The sequence below is a fragment of the Musca vetustissima genome, unplaced genomic scaffold (genome assembly GCF_032173495.1).
Source record: "Musca vetustissima isolate MV318-11 ecotype Yass unplaced genomic scaffold, APGP_CSIRO_Mvet_v1 utg9148, whole genome shotgun sequence".
Taxonomy (NCBI): Eukaryota; Metazoa; Arthropoda; class Insecta; order Diptera; family Muscidae; genus Musca; species Musca vetustissima.
This window is the reverse complement of record NW_026877567.1, coordinates 76,416-93,264: the sequence shown is the minus strand read 5'-3', so window position 1 is coordinate 93,264 and position 16,849 is coordinate 76,416. Positions and strand designations below refer to the sequence as shown.

The 16,849-nt window shown below is 36.4% G+C and overlaps 1 protein-coding gene across 1 annotated transcript; it reads right to left on the bottom strand.

Annotated features, from left to right (window-relative positions):
• Positions 1-3,054: 3,054 nt before the first annotated feature.
• LOC133322177 (insulin-like receptor) lies at positions 3,055-15,914 on the bottom strand. Its single transcript, XM_061531221.1, has 17 exons — positions 15,893-15,914; positions 11,965-12,380; positions 11,709-11,832; positions 9,453-9,619; positions 9,111-9,384; positions 8,889-9,036; positions 8,608-8,816; positions 8,339-8,516; positions 7,940-8,262; positions 7,604-7,787; positions 7,050-7,498; positions 6,651-6,970; positions 5,821-6,568; positions 5,623-5,750; positions 5,249-5,489; positions 4,988-5,162; positions 3,055-4,924 (listed from the first exon to the last, which is right to left on the bottom strand). The coding sequence occupies exons 2-17, from the start codon at positions 12,343-12,345 to the stop codon at positions 3,055-3,057; spliced, it is 5,919 nt and encodes a 1,972-aa protein (XP_061387205.1). The 5' UTR covers positions 12,346-12,380; positions 15,893-15,914.
• Positions 15,915-16,849: the final 935 nt, after the last annotated feature.

Below are 16,849 nucleotides of genomic sequence, written 5' to 3'. Positions count from 1 at the left end.
TTAGATTTTTTTCTAGATATCAGATATATTTTTTAATATTTATATAGATCAAGCTATTTACGAGTATTGTTAACAAATTCCAGAATAAATATATATAACTGTTTTTTCTTGTTGTTGTTGTAGTTTTAACAATATAGTAGTATTAAAGAACACATGAATTGCACTGTAAGTAGTAGAACAAGCTCAAAAGTTTTTCTTTTTTTACATAGTTTTTATTATATAAAAGAACTTGATTTTGATTCCAATAGGTTTTCTAGGTTAGGTTTAATGACATTTGGAAATTAAATTTAATTTTTTTAAAAGGGAGATTATTGTAGAACAACCTTGTACTTAATTCTTTGTTTTTAATTTTTAGGAATTTTATTAAAATGTTTCTAGGGGACAAATTTTTCTTTAGAAATATATTGTGTTAGTCTTAGTTGGGGACATAAAAATAGAAGCGGTGGTCACACAGTAGATTTAGCAATCAGTTGATGAGTCTTTTGAAGTGGCTCATAAAACCTACGTTGAAATAAAGGCACCAGGATGTAACAACTCCATGGGGTCAGTGATCTCATGCCTCTTTCAAAGTTTAAAATGAAATCAATGCTGAAGAAATTATCAGATTCTTAATCAGAAAATACATAGGTGGCTATAAAGATTTTCTTCAGTCGGTCTATAAAGACACTACCGGTTAAAATTTGTCTATGAAGACTAAATGATTTCCCACGTTTTTAATGGCAACCTTCAGATTGTATTTAAAGGCAAACTTTAGTTCGCCTTCAAAGTCTACTTTCATCAGCTGGTATATGGTATATAAAAACAGGCAAAAGTTCACCAATCAATACTGCCTGCCTCGGATCGTCTATAAAGTCTTCCTTCAGTTGTTTTCCCACATTTTTGTGTCTTATTCTCTATTATTAAAAGTTTTGTTTTTAATGTCAGCTTTCAATAATTTATTCCTGTATTCTGTAAATGTTGTATAACAAAAACTTCAAAATTTTTATTCTATAGAATCAAAATCAATTATTTGTTAAAAAAAAAAAACATTTGAACTTGTTATGGAATTGTTTGCTTCTTCTTGTTTTTCTGCTATTTATATAGTATATATATTTATTTTTGTTTTGTATAAAGAGTATATAATCTTTCCCTTGAGGAGATTTCTTGGTACTACTATATATATATATATATATATATATATATAAATTGATTTATATATAAGATTTTGTTTGTTTTTATATCCAATAATGATATATTTGTTTTTTGTTAATGTCTCCTCTTCTGCGGTTGTGTGTGTATGTGTAGTGTTTTTTTATTATTTCTGTTTGTGTTTGTTTTTGGCATTTAATTTGTAATTGTATAAAATATATTCAGATTTTTTTGTTTGTATATAAATAATTACTATGTATATATAGGTATAAATATATTTATATATAGAAATGTATATATAAATATATTTTTGAAGGGTTCATTTTTTTTAATGTTATATATAAACCTATTGGTATATTCAATTATATATAGTTCTTTTGCTTTTTTCTTCTCCTAAACACTTTGTTTTGTATATTTTGCATTTATTTATTTTTTAATTTCTTAGTAGTGTTTCTGTTTATGTATGTATGTTTGTTTTTCCTATTTCTTGCTTATTGTTACATCCAAAGATATTTTTTGTTTCGTTTTCTTTTTTTATGTTTTTTTTTTTTAATATATTTCGTTTGTTGGTTTTTCTTTATAATGGTAAGCGTATAATTAAGTTGATGTTACTGTTAGGTTTCTTCTTAATATGTATTGTATGTGTGTGTGTAATATATAATGTACGTATGTATATTTTGAAATATATTCTATATTTTTGTTTTGTTGTTTTTTTTATTAAATATATAAACATTCAAAATGTTGTGTTTTTGTTGTTTCCCCTATCTTTAAATATAAAATATATATAAATTTAATAATGCAATTATTGTTAGTATATATTAATATATATACATATGTATATGGGTATATGTACATAAATTTCCGTATTCTTTATATTTCTATATAATATTTTATTATTCTTTTTTATAGTATTTTAGGGCATTTGTTGTTGTTTTATTTTTATATTTTCACAATTATTTACAAACGCAGTTGTATATTCAACTAAGTCAGTAGTTTAAATTGTTGTGGTTGTTGTTATTGTTCCTATAAGAAGTGAATGAATTCGTATGTATGTTTGTTTGCTTGTATGGATTTTATGTGTGTGTGTGTGTATAAATACATATTTGGTTTATTCTTAGCCGGACTTTGTAACGTGTTTTTAATGTGTTTTGCTAGGCATCTGAATCAATTTAAAATCGAACAATAAAACAATTAGTAGCTTGTTTCGAAAGTATCCAACCAACAGTACGCATTTTCGAAGACTGGAGAGGGATCTCATTGGATATATTTTTAGTAATTTGTATATTCTTGTTAAAGGATAACCATTTCTTAAGGAAAGAGTTTATAAAATAAAATATTTTCAATTGTTATTTGCCACATAACATAACTCTTTGTTTAAGATTATGAATATGGAATTACTTTCTGGGTATTTGTGGAAATTTGTTTAGCTTTCCCTTTTTAACATTTTATTTTTCGTGTCGTTTAATTTTGTGAGATTTTACGAATTAAATTGTCTGATGTCGGAAAGGCACTTTAAGTTATCCGTGTGATTTTTCATCTCTATGACTTTTCTATTTTTGAACTATTTATTTTGAAGAGTAATTTATAAATCTCTTAAACTCTTTCTTTGACATAACCTCACATTTATAGGTAATTGTTGTATTACCTAAAAATGTGAGGTTATGTCGAGGTTGTAAAAATTCTTTAAAAATATCGAGCACACAAATGTATTTATAATTACATACCCTTATATGTGTTGCGTATAGGGAATTCTTAGAAATGTGTTGGACGACCTTGTATTTTCTAAAGCCTAAAACAAAAACATAACAATTTTGTAACAAAATCCGGCCTTAAATTATTCGCGAGTCTTGATCTCGTTTTTTTTTCATTTGTAATAATGATTAAAAAGGTTAATCATGTTTTTTCGTTGTTGTTGTTATTTATATTTTACGATTCACGGCCCACAAAACCATTTGGTGGTGGTTGTGGGGGTAGCTGTGAAGTTGGTGTTGTGGTCGTTGGTTGCTGTTGTTCTTTAAACCATTGTTCTTTACGTGAAAATTTCGAGGACAATGGTGCGGCGTTTGTTGCTGTCGCCGATGTATCAATTAACGGCTTTGTTAGTGGCGGTTGTTGTTGTGATGTTGGTGTAGGCGTTACCGATAGGGAGGCAGTGTTTGTTGCACTTTTGCCACTACTACTACTTTGGCTACGACTTCGATCGGTTTTCGTTGTCCTGTCATTACTATTACTATTATTACTATTACTACTACTGTTACGTCTCACTAATGATAAATCATCCATGGGTATGTCGTTTGATGCTGTTCTTGTTCTGGGAGGATTTGCATCATAATCATTATTGATGAAACTACTCTCATCATTATGATGCCTGTCATAATTTAATGAAGATGCTGCTGTTGTCGCCATATTGGCAAAGGTATTAAGGCGATCGCCAAGTACAGGTCGTGTTAGCTGGCCTGCCGTTGATCCTGATCTTGGTAATACTGGGTTGCTACTAGAGTTCCCTGGCATTAGCGGTGACATTATTTGATAGTTTGCCACATCGCCAATGTCCATAATGCCACCACCCATTCCTCCGCCACCACCTGCATCAGCTATTTTCTTTTGCGACGAAGGTTCATTCATCATAACATACGTGGATCCAGTCTCATTCTCTATTAGTGGTGTAGCACTACCACCAGGTTGCATTATTTCATAATTGGTAGTATCTCCACCACCCAGGGTGGTATTTAGGGTTGATGTTGTGCCCGAGGTGTTAAGGGATTCATCCAACATTTTATAGGTCGGTTGTGATGATCCCATCATAAATGCCGAGGCCGAGTGTAGGCGTGGTCGTATACGACTTGTATCATCGTCATCCAAACGTCGATAATTGGTATTATCACTGGTACCCGAGGAGGTGGAAAAGAAACGCGGATGTCCAGTATAGCTACCCGTGCTGCCACTACCACCACTTTCAATGGTGCCCAGATTTTGGCCGCTCATACTCTTGCCACGACCTGTACGTGCCAAATTACTAATACTACCGCCCGCCCCTCCCGTTGTCGGATTGGAATTTGTACTTTTGTGGCTGGCATTACTACCGGAACGTTTGTGAAAGATATGTTTGTTCATGTTCATTACACGATTGCGTGCCGAATCAGCCACAGCTCTGAGGCTGGGGTACTTACCGCCACCGGTCGTTGTGGCTTTCGATGATGCATTCGAGGAAGCTGCCGATGCAGTTGAGGGGTGTAACGATGATGGTACCTGCTGTTGGGCAATAACATCGTCTGGCATTGATGTGGACAATGGCATAATGGTCGGTTGCTTTTGTTTCCCGCCTCTGGGACGTTGCAAGAGATTTTGTCCCGCCGTCGATTGATTACCAAAATCATCTTCATCATCATCCACATCACCCGCCGCACCACTACCACCATGCGGTACATGTTCACTATAATTTGGACTGGGATCGTACATCTCATAACCCTGTTCATCGGAATCTCGTTTCTCCTCATTGAGCGGATCAAAATCTGGTTGAACATAGGCATCGCCATCCTCCGAGTCACGATGTACTCTCGACTGTTGTTGTTGCAAGAACTTTGTCGGTTGATAGAGATTACGATGATGTGGATGTGTGTGCGGGTGTGTCAACTGACTGTGACTAGTCGAACTAGATCCCAGTTTTCGTATGCCGGCCGATGTAGATGGTGCCGAATTGAGTAAATGACGATTTGGATATAAATTACCCGGTACATTGTAACTACTGCGTGATTGTTCATCTGGTGTACTGCTGATTACCATTGGCGATTCAATGCTATAGACATTGTAGAGGACAAAACATCAAAGGAAACAAAATGTGAAGGAAAGCGAAACATACCTGTATGGTGAATGGGCTGCATCATCGTCGATGACCATTGAAGAGTCGCCTCGATGGTCTATTGAAGAATTATTATCGGTATTTAATCGGTATTCTTCGAGACGTAATGGTGTTGTTACATCTTCCATATCATTGTCGAGATCATCGAAAACATCACCAGATCTTTGATTGCGTTCTGTAAATGAGGGACGTGGGGGAGAGAAAAATGTTTTTATTGTCATTCTAAGAACAAAAAACATCTTTCTTTTTCTTTTAACTCACCAGCCAATTCTTTCTCCAATATGGTTTGCCCCTCGGGTGAGTTATAGAATGATACCTCACGAAAATGCGGATCCGCAAGATCATAAAGGTAGCGTATGATCTCAATAAATGTTGGACGTGCTGTCGCTCGATGCTGCCAACATTTTTGCATTAACATATACAATTTGTCGGGGCAATTTTCTGGCCTTTCCATTACTCCACCATCGATAACATAACGTAAGACTTGATCGTTTGAAAAGCCCTAAAAGATGAAAAAAAGCGCAATTCGTTTAGCAAATTCATGACAAAAGGAATCATGTGTATATCTCCTCTCCTTTTGCCTGCTACAAACATATGCACAAAGTATAAAAAAGGTATAAAAAAGTAACACTTACCTGATATGGCTGGGAAGCTAATGTGGCCATTTCCCATAATACCACACCATAACTGAAAACATCACTGGCACTTGAATAAACGCCATCCTTTAAACTTTCTGGTGACATCCAGCGTACAGGAAGCAAACCTAATAATAAAAGCAATGATCACATTAAATTCAGTTATTTTACCTCGGAACCATAGAATACGATGCTCACCCTTTGAACCCTTGCGATAATAATCATTTTCATAAATATCTCGAGTCATACCAAAATCACCAATTTTCACTGTTAAATCAGCGGCAACCATACAATTTCTGGCCGCCAAATCTCGATGTACAAATTTCATGGCCGCCAAATATGCCATTCCGTCAGCAATTTCAATGGCCATTTGATAGATACGACTTAGCGGTGGTGGCTGTGACGACATGGCACCGCGATGTCTTAGATTTCTCGCAGCCACTTCATCTCTATCGTCCGGACGATGAGCACGTAAATATGTTTTCAAATCACCATTTTTCATTAGCTCCATTATGACCAGAGCCGGTTGACCACTCGAACATACACCGAGAAGACGCACCACATGATATGTATCAAATTTTTTCATAACACCGGCCTCCTTTAGGAAATTAATTCGCTCACGATCGGTGGCATTATCGTTGACCGTCTTAATGGCACATGGAGTGTCACCTTTGCTACTCTTCAGTATACCCTCATAGACCATACCGAACGAACCCTGGCCCAAAGCATTTAATTGTATGACAGTTTCTCTGGCCACTTCCCACTCATCGGGTATATATTCTACACTTATATAATGTGGATTCATAGAGGGGGGGAACGGTTTCAGGTCGGTTGGCGGTAGAATACGTTTGCGTAATATTAGATATACAATTACGGTGATTAGACCAATAAGGGCAAAACATCCCACTACTATGCCAGCTATAATGCTTGGATCCAAGGTCTTGTCCTGAAAAGAAGACGAAAAAGAAAGAAAAAACAACCATGATGATAGAAAATATTTCATCCACAAAAAATCAAATTCTAATTACCGGTATGAAAACATATATCGTTTCGGAATCCAAACCTTCACCCGCCAAGGTGTTCGTTTTAATGCGAATACTATAATTGCCGCTATGCAAATCACTCAGCACATAGCCATTATGTTCATAATCATATTTGATGAAATCCCCCTCGGTAACACATTTCTTTTCTTCGTATTCATCGCGCGTCTTAAGTACATAGTAGATGATATAGGATACTACAGCACCGTTTGGTCTCTTTGGTTGTTTCCAAAATAGCCTTACGTTTGTGCGTGACGAATTTGTGGATTCTGTACTGCACCATAAGCTCTCCACACGATCAACATCGGCTGTATGAAGATCGGAAAAAGATTTTGTTTTTTTTTTTTAGATGAAAATCAATTAAAATATTCTCTCTTTTGAACTTACCCAATTTAAGTGTTCGTTTACTTTCATTCACAATGACACTACAATTTTCCGAATCATTATTTATTTCACTTTCACGACATGCCTCGATTTCCACTTTATAGTAGGTGAAATGTTTCAATTTGGTCAGGGTATATTCGAAAGTGGTCGCATTCACAGAAGTTGTAAAATATTCATAATATGATCCGGTTGGATCCATACGTGGTTTATTTGCCGCGACTTGGGTATCATTGCTGCTGGTTGTTTTAATGGGTGCTTCACGTATGTGACGTAATATAAAACTATCATCCGCTTCCAAGGTTTCAATAACATCACGACGACTTCGATTTAATAGATCCATTTCAGTGGTGTCCATGATATTATTCTTGGTGTCCATGATATTATTCTTGGTGCCCTTGCTATTACTGTTTGTGCCCGTGCTATTATTGTTTGTGGTATTGTTAGTTTGTTTTCTAAAAAAAAAAATAAAATGGTGGGAAACAATTTTGATTATAATAATGGGATATATATATATATATATATAGAGAGAGAGAGAGAGGGGGCATGTTACAACTCACTTAACATAAATGAAATTCTGTAAGGCATTTTCCAATTCGATATCGGCATGTATTTCTGTTTCATCGGTAATTATTGGCCCCTTCTGGCCACCTTTGGGACATTTACAATCGTCCGATATATGTAGTGGCTTCTCTGTTATTGTAGTCTTTGGAATGATATCTTCAGTGTTGGCAACCTTGAGGGCTGTGAAAATGAGAATTCGATAAATTGTTGTTGTTTTATATTAGTTCATAACAATTTTTAGAACCATCATCAGACACCACATTCGATCGACCCTAACTTTACAGATACAGATATTGGAAATTTTCTAAAATTTCTTCAATTCCAATACTTACGATCTTTGCAATAATTACGCGATTCCAATTGTGTTACCGGCGTTTCATAGATGGCACGTATTTTATATTCAACCAATTTGCCATTGGCTGTAGCCGGTGGTGACCATCTAATGACAATATCAGAACTCGAATTGGCATACAATTTCAAATTGCGCACTCTCGATGGCCGCGACGATAGTGTGGTGAAATGTTTAATATCACTTTGACCGCTGCGACGCTCCGTGGAAATTGTCATCGTTTTGACATAGAAGGCGTACTGGGTGTACGGTTTGAGTTTACTGAAAATGTAGACGGGATCCTTGGTAGGTTCACCCACAATCCAACTAGTAAGGAAAATATGTAAAAAAAAGGGGGAATTTAATACCAAGCCAAGAAAATGTCTAAACATTGGATACATACTCATCATCACATGGTTTATAGGCATATTTTGTGGCATTGCCATAGGGATCTTCCATATGATAGAATTGATAACCAATAAAGGTACGTTCATCGTCGTATTTGAGGGGATTTTTTATGCGCGCAAAGGCAATGAGAGATTTGACATTGAAAGCCTCTACCTCCAAGGTGGTGCTGTTACCTGTAAGAGGATGACGATAAATTTGATTTACGAAATAAAACAGAATTGATTTGATTTGTTGGTAGGAATATTGCATTGTGATCTCACTCACATGAACCTCTAAGACCATTGGAATCCAAGGCCACCTCAGTTACATCGAAATCCTTTTGATGCAATATCGGCAATAGTAAATCCTTAATTGTGGACACACAAAGCTTGGGATTGAAATGGAAATACACTTTGCCATTTTCGATGCTGACATTTTGTGATTGATCCCATAAATACTCCAAATCGGTGTTATCCAAAACATATAATGCATATCTGAGGGCGAAATTGGAATGGAATTAAGAAAAATCCAATATTTTTGTATACAATATGCTGCTTTCGACTTACTTGTCGTCAACGAGTTCTTCTCCTTTGATGGTTTTTAAATTTGGTAAAAATTTCAAATTTAACAAGCCAACAGTACCCTGAATTTTCAAATACCCCGTAATTGTGGTAATAGATGACAGACCATAAACCAATTCGGCATTAATTTGACCTTTGAAAAAGCAAAAAAAAAAAGGAAAATGGATAATTGCAGGCTACTCAAAATCACAAAAAAATATAACTCACTCGCTCTCTTGACATTGATGATTAAATTTCCTTCGATTTTATTGCAGCCATTATATTCCTTGGCGCGACTTGCTCCATCGATAACGATTCCTTCACATTTTTTGGTACACTCTCCAATGCATGGGACACATGTCTTATTTTCATTCATATATTTTTCGGGACATCTGACAGTACAATTCCCTTGGAATGGTATTAACGGTGTGGCCTTATTATCTTCAAATATTGAACTAATTCCAATACATTCTTCAGTGGTTAAACACCGACGATCCAGAAACTGAAAAATATGAGATAAATTTGAAATATATTTTTTTAAAAGAGAGAGAGAGAGAGGATCCAACTTACATATAATAGTCCCTCAGGACATGAATCAACACAGGTGGTTTTATTATAGGAATATCTGCGGCACACCACACATTCGTTAACATTATCGGGCGAACAGCCGCCCAGACACTTTTCATTGCAGCAGGTGTTCTCATCAACGCAATTGTGACGGCATCTCTGAGGACAAACTAGAAGAAGAGCGATGAACAAATACAAATGAATTTAGGATGAAGTTCAATAATATTCAGTAGAAAAAGATTAAAAAAAATATTTGTATAAAATTTTTAGCTATGAGAAAAAAAATATAACCTCAATTTTTCGTAGTTTTTTTTTTTATAGAAACAAAAAATAGAATATGGATTCTCAGATGTATTTTTATACTCTTCAAAATAAGTTGGAGTGTATAATGAATTTACGAAAGATCTCTCGCCTACGCCGACGACATCGACATAATCGTTTCCACGACACAAGGGTCTACGATCCGAAATGACCCGTGTCTTACCCGGCCAACGTCTGTCACCTCAGCCCATTGTGTAAAAGCAATAGGGCTGCTACTACAACAAAAACATCAACATAATGAGTCTAACGTTGCGAGCGGTAACAGCCACATTTGAACAAATTGAGAAGGAGTCTGCCAATGGCGAGAAGACCACGCTGATGATATCAACGCGCAAGACGTCCAGTAGACTCGGACCAACTGTGGAAGTTGAAAACTACAGCTTCGAGGTAGTGAACTATTTTATATAGCTCGGTACCGTTATAAACAAATCTAATAACATCAAAATAGTTTTAGTCAACAGATCATCTGAGTTAGCAACTCAAAAGCAAGGCCACCTCTCGCCAGACCAAACTCACACTCTACAAGACGCTGATATTACCCGTCCTGTTGTATGGATCTGAAGCCTGGGTACTTGCGCAAGCAGATGAGGCAGCTCGTGGAGTGTTTGAGAGAAACAACTCTCCGGAAGATCTATGGGCCGATCTGCTCCGATGGTGAATATCGCCGACGATTGCACCATGAGCTTCGTCATCTATTCTCAGACATCGACAAAGACAGACGGATCGAACTGCAGCGACTACGTTGGCTAGGCCATTTTATAATCCGGTTTGGATAAAATTTGGTACAGCTCATTTGTTTGGCCCATGGCCGAACCCAATTGAAATTGGCGAAAATCGGTTCAGATTTAGATATAGTTCCCATATATATTTTCGTCCGATTTTATGTAAATGGTGCACCAAGTCCCTATATATCTTTCGATTTGCACAAAATTTGGCATAGCGTAATGAATTGAGTCTATAAGGTCGTGTGCTGAATGTCGAGAAAATCGGTTCAGATTAGATATAGCTCCCATATATATTTTCGTCCGATTTTATGTAAGTGGTGCACCAAAGTCCTTATATATAATTCGATTTGCACGAAATTTGGCACAGCATACTGAATTAAGCCCAGATGGACGTGTGTTGAGTTTCGAGAAAATCGGTTCAGATTTAGATATAGCTCCCATATATATTTTCATCCGATTTAATAGAAATGGTGTACCAAAGTCCCCATAAATCTTTCGATTTGCACGAAATTTTGCATAGCGTACTGCATTAAGTATAGAATGGTGTATGTTAAGTTTCGTGATAATCGGTTCAGATTTAGATATAGCTCCATGTATAATTTCGCCCGATTTTATTTTAATTAAGCATCAAAGTTCCAATATATCTTTCGATTGGCACGGAATTTGGCATAGCGTACTGAAGTCTAGAATGATGTGTGTTAAGTTTCGAGAAAATCGATTCAGATTTTCACATGGCTCCCATATACATTTTCGTCCGTTTTATAAGAAATGGTGCACCGACTTCCTTTTAATTGGGTTCCAAATAATTAAGGCATGTCCGATTGCGATTTGTTTTATATCGATTTAATTATTTTATCCCATTGTAAGCAAACGACTCTATATTGGATCAAATGAAGAATTTAGTATGAGATCACATATTTTAGTTCATGCAATGGTCCTTCGAAAATGCGACGTTTATAAGGATGTATCTGTTAAATATACTCAAAGTGGTGAACGGTATCATATAGTTGGCTCCGTCCGACTTTACGACTTTCCTTACTAGTTTTATTTCAGCAAGTTTTTCAATTTATTTAGCATATTTTGAATGTCCGCCACATGATAGGGGGTATAAAAATGTCGATTTCTATAGAAAACTAATTTTACCGATGTTTTCCGAAGATGAAACATTAAAGCTTATTTTATGAGGTTACTGGCAATTGATTTGTTTACTTACTTTTTTGACACTCTTTATTATTCCAACAATTACGACGACCATGATGTAGCCTGCAACCCGGATTATTTGGTGAATTATCTAGATCACCAGGGCACGATGGACATTCGATGGGATCACGATTTACCTAAAAATAGAAAGACAAATGAATGTGAATATTTTTTCTTTACTTTGCATTTGAATAAAAAAAAACAATAGCAACACAGACACACATACATAATTATGACAATCGCACAACAACAACAACAATAATACTCACGCCAATATACACTTCCGTTGTATTCGATGCCACAATTTGACTCCAATCGATGGTGTGAACAAAACACAACATTTTATTCTTTTCGATGCGAACACCCGAACCGATCATTGTCAATTTCGGTAAACCCAAATCCTCTAGATGCGAATTGGAGACCACCAGTAAAGCGTAGCCCTCAAAATTGGTGCGTCCACGTATAATGCTGAGATTGGGAAAGATTTGGCTGAGCGAACGCAAATAGCCAACCTGATAGACAATAACAAAATCCGTGACCTCGGTTAGCAGGGGGAATGTTTCGTTAAATGGAAAATAGGTACGAGTATTGATTAGTGTTATTAGAAGGAAACCTTCGATAACGGTACAATTGGCCAATTGTCGTAGCATTGCTGGACTATTGCGTATATCGAGTGATTTGCAAACTGGAAAAGAGAAGGAGAGAAATTAATAAATTTTTGATATTATTTTCTAAGCAAAATTTAAATATGGAAATGTAAAAGGATGCCGATGTTTACAAGGATTTTTAAAGGGACATTACAGTATTTTTTTATAGAGTAATTTTACAAAATAAATTTCATATATTTTTAGTGTAATAAAAATGTCCATTAAACCCACTGTATATTTTTGATTGATTCACCCACCATTGTCGTCGCCACCATATGCAATTTGCTTGCTCTTTACACGTTTTCTTCTTCTTTTTATTTTATTGTGCAAAATATTGCGTAGTAAGAAAATATGTTCATTTAATAAACTATGTTTTTATTGCGTAGTATTTTTTTATCTGAGAATGTGGAGAGAGAATTGTAGTAAGAACAAACAAACCTACACGTGTACGTATGTACATAAATTCATATGTACATACGTACATTTGTACACCAATTGATTAAGTTATATAGATTCGTATTAGATACATATCCGATAATATTTGTAATTAATACTAATTAGCTTAATTTGGCTATCAATTAACCGAACACAATTTTTTTTGAGGTTAGGAAAGCGCCACAGGATCGCTCAGCTGGTAAAGTAAACATTTTTCCTGAGGCTGAGGTAATTATTGTTTTTTTTTCTCATTTTGGGAATGGTAATGTGATATTAAATGAAAATAAATTGCTTAGAGAACAAGAAATTTTCAGGATGCTGTCATGTAATAGGTAATTTTTTGGGATATTGATAGGTGTTTTTTTTCAATCGAATTGCCTATAATTTGGTACTTTGTGTTTTTCACATGGTAGCAAATTTTCCTACAAAAAATTATCAATATTTGCCCATGTTTTGGGGATAGCCCCCATATTTCGTTATTTTGACGATTATCGGCACGTTTTTCAAACAAATTAGCTGTAATTTGGTATTTCGTTTTCTCATTGGGTAGCACATTTTACTATCAAAACTTTTTAAGGTAGCCTCAATATGACGATATCTCCCGAATTTCAGTATATTAGAGGGTTTGGACACGTTTTTCAACCGATTTAGCTTTAATTTGTTATTTTGAGTTCTTATTGAGTGGCAAAAAAAAACTTCCTACCAAAAATTATAAATATCGGTCCATGTTTTGGTATAGTCCTCATATAAAGATAACCTCAATTTTCGGTATTTTGAGACACGATTTTTAAACCAAATTGAATGTAACTTAGTATTACTACCAAAAATTATCAATATTGTTCCGCATTTTATAACGTTACATCCATTATTCGGTTTTTGGACACGATGTTCAACCAAATTAGCTGTAATTTGATATTTTGGGTTCTCATTGTATAGCAAATCATCTTACCAAAAATTGCAAATATCGGCCTATGTTTCGGTCTAGCCGCCATATAAAGGTAACCTCAAAATAAAATAAATCGATATTGACTCATATTTTGGCATTTGGTATTACCCCATTTGGCTCTATCCCCAATATTAGGCACTTAGAGGTTTTCAAATACATTTTTTCAACCTAATTGCCTGTATTTTGATATTTTATAGGTTCTCATTTGTGGACAAATTTGCCTACCAAAACTAACAGTTATCAGTCCACGATCGGATAGTCGCCAATTTTAATTATTTTTAGGATTTCAGACGTGTTTTTTCAAAGCGAACTGGCACTAATTAAAAATATTTTGAGTTCTCATTGGGTTGGTTATAAATAGGGTTCGTTATAATGGTCTAGCCTAGCCTTTATAGACATTTTGAGAAGTTCCCAAGCATTCTGTGCCATTTCTTATTAGGACCTTTTCAATATAAGACCCTATTCCTACATAGCCCCCATACAATGTTCCCGTAACATTTTCGCTATGTTCAAGGTCCTAGACCAATTTTCCAAAATCTGGTATATCGTTTTCTCCTGGCAGCAATTTACAATGGCATGGCCCCCATATACAAATCCCGATCTATTTTAGGTATTATTATTTTTTAGCTCGTCTATAAGGACTCTCTGCTTCCGATCGTTTATAAAGACTCTCTGTTTTATCTCGCCTATAAAGACTCCATGCCCTTCATGGTGCCTATACATAAAGACTCCTTACACTTCAGTTCGTCTATAAAGACTTTCTGCTTCTCTTCTATACAGACTCCCTGACCTTTAGCCCGCTTATAAAGGCTTCCTGCACTTCAGTCTGCCTACAAAGACTCCATGCTTTTCAGCTCGTCCATAAAGACTCTTACCTATACATAAAGAATCCCTGCCCTTCAGTTCCTCTATAAAGACGCCTTGGCCTTAAATTCGTCTATAAAGACTCCTTGGCCTTCAGCTCGCCTATAAAGACTCCCTGCCCTTCAATTCGTCTGCAAAAAACTCCATGCCTTTTAGCTCGTCTATAAAGACTCCCTGACCTTCAGCTCGTCTATAAAGCTCCCTTCAGATTCTATACAGACTCCCTGATCTTCAGCCCGCCTATAAAGGCTTCCTGCCCTTCAGCTCGTCTACAAAGACTCCATGCTTTTCAGTTCGTCTGCAAAAAAATCCATGCCTTTCAGCTCGTCCATAAAGACTCTTACCTATACATAAAGAATCCCTGCCCTTCAGTTCCTCTATAAAGACGCCTTGGCCTTAAATTCGTCTATAAAGACTCCTTGGCCTTCAGCTCGTCTATAAAGACTCCCTGCCCTTCAATTTGTCTGCAAAAAACTCCATGCCTTTTAGCTCGTCTATAAAGACTCCCTGACCTTCAGCTCGTCTATAAAGACTCCCTGCCAATCAGATCGTCTATACAGACTCCCTGATCTTCAGCCCGCCTATAAAGGCTTCCTGCCCTTCAGCTCGTCTACAAAGACTCCATGCTTTTCAGTTCGTCTGCAAAAAAATCCATGCCTTTCAGCTCGTCTATAAAGACTCCCTGCCCTTCAGTTCGTCTATACAGACTCCCTAACCTTCAGCTCGTCTATAAAGATTTTCTGCTTTATTTTGCCTATAAAAACTTCCTGCCTTTGAGCTCGTCCATAAATACTCCCTGTCCTTCAACTAGTCTATAAAGACTCCTTGCCCTTCATCTTGACTATACACTCCCTGCCTTTCAGCTTATCCACAAAGACTCCTTGCCCTTCATCTTGCAATTTGGCTCACTGTCTTCCAGCTCGTCACAAAGGCTTCCTGTGCTTCATCTTGCCTCTAAAGATTTTCAAATCTTCAGCTCGTATATAATGGCTCCCTATAATCAGCTCGTCTATTAAAAACTTCCTGCTATAGTGCCTAAAAGGACTCCCCGCTAATGCTCACCTAGAAAGTCTCCGTGTTCTTCAGCTCGTCTATAAAGTCTCCCTGTCCCTTAGTTTGTCTATAAAGACTCTCTGGCCTTCAGCTCGTTCAAAGTGGTCCTTTTTTATTTATTTATTTATTTATTATTATTTTTTTGAAAAATTAGTGGCATATCTTTGTTCCGATTTTTCCCTTAAAAAACGCGCAAAATTGTTATTTGATTTGTTTATTAAAAAAAATAAATATTTTTTATACTCTACATACCAGTCTCTTTACGTCCCAGCCGTACTTCCGTCCTCGATGAACCAATATCAGTGGTCAGAGCACGTTCCGTTGATCTGGTAAAGTCTTTTATTGATGCCTCTAACGAGGTTTCTGTTGGCGTTGTGGATGTTGGGATGATCTGGGAGGCTGACGAAGACGATAGGAAGAATAGGCAAAGTAGTGATAAGCTCATGAACAGGGTACTCCTCAAGGTAGTTGTGGCAATACATGTGGTCCTTTGCGGCGTACTTTGCTTCTTAGATGGGGGGATTGAGAAAAAATCTTGGCATTGTCTTTTGCTGGTAATTCGATGCCGCCGCTGACGTAGATATTGTGCTGCCGAAAGTAATCGAAAAATCATAAAAAATATTGAAAACATTGGTCCATAACAAGAACTCGGCTGACTGTTGCAAGGCGGTGTTGTTTGATGATTGGAGTTGGTGTTGGTGGTGGTGGAAGAGGCAACATTACAGGTTAGGGTTGGAGAAAATGTCTCTAAATTCAGTTCCATATTTGCATGTGAGTCTACTAGTAGTTCTTCCTCCACCTCCGCCGCCGCAAATACATTGGCCTCCAATTGTGGCTTTCTGGAAGTGTTTAGATTATGGAAGCAATGACAGCTACTACAGCATCGAATATTGGAAGGATTTGGGTTGTGGGTTTCATTTTTTCTGTGGCGGCTGCTATTCGTGCTGTTGCCGTTGTTCGTGCAGGTGGAAGGAGAAAATGCAGTTGTTGTTGAGTTTATTGATTTGTTGTAAAGTCTCTGTTGCTGGTGCCGTTGGTTTTGAGCTTCATTCTCTCCATGGATTATTGACACTTGACGACTATCGGCAGCAACAACATCTGCATCAGTTTTGCCGCACCAACAACAACAGCTACAACTACTGGTACTACTACAACACTTGCTGTTGTTGTGGTTGTTATAACTTAATGGATAATAGGAATTCATGGACG

Bases quoted from the DNA above. Each gene is read 5' to 3' on its own strand.
- LOC133322177 (XM_061531221.1), bottom strand. From the start codon at position 12,345: ATGCTACGACAATTGGCCAATTGTACCGTTATCGAAGGTTTCCTTCTA. The intron at 6,569-6,650 runs GTAATTAGAATT...TCTTCTTTTCAG, and splicing joins CGATATATGTTTTCATACCG to GACAAGACCTTGGATCCAAG. The intron at 4,925-4,987 runs GTATGTTTCGCT...CAATGTCTATAG, and splicing joins GCAGCCCATTCACCATACAG to CATTGAATCGCCAATGGTAA.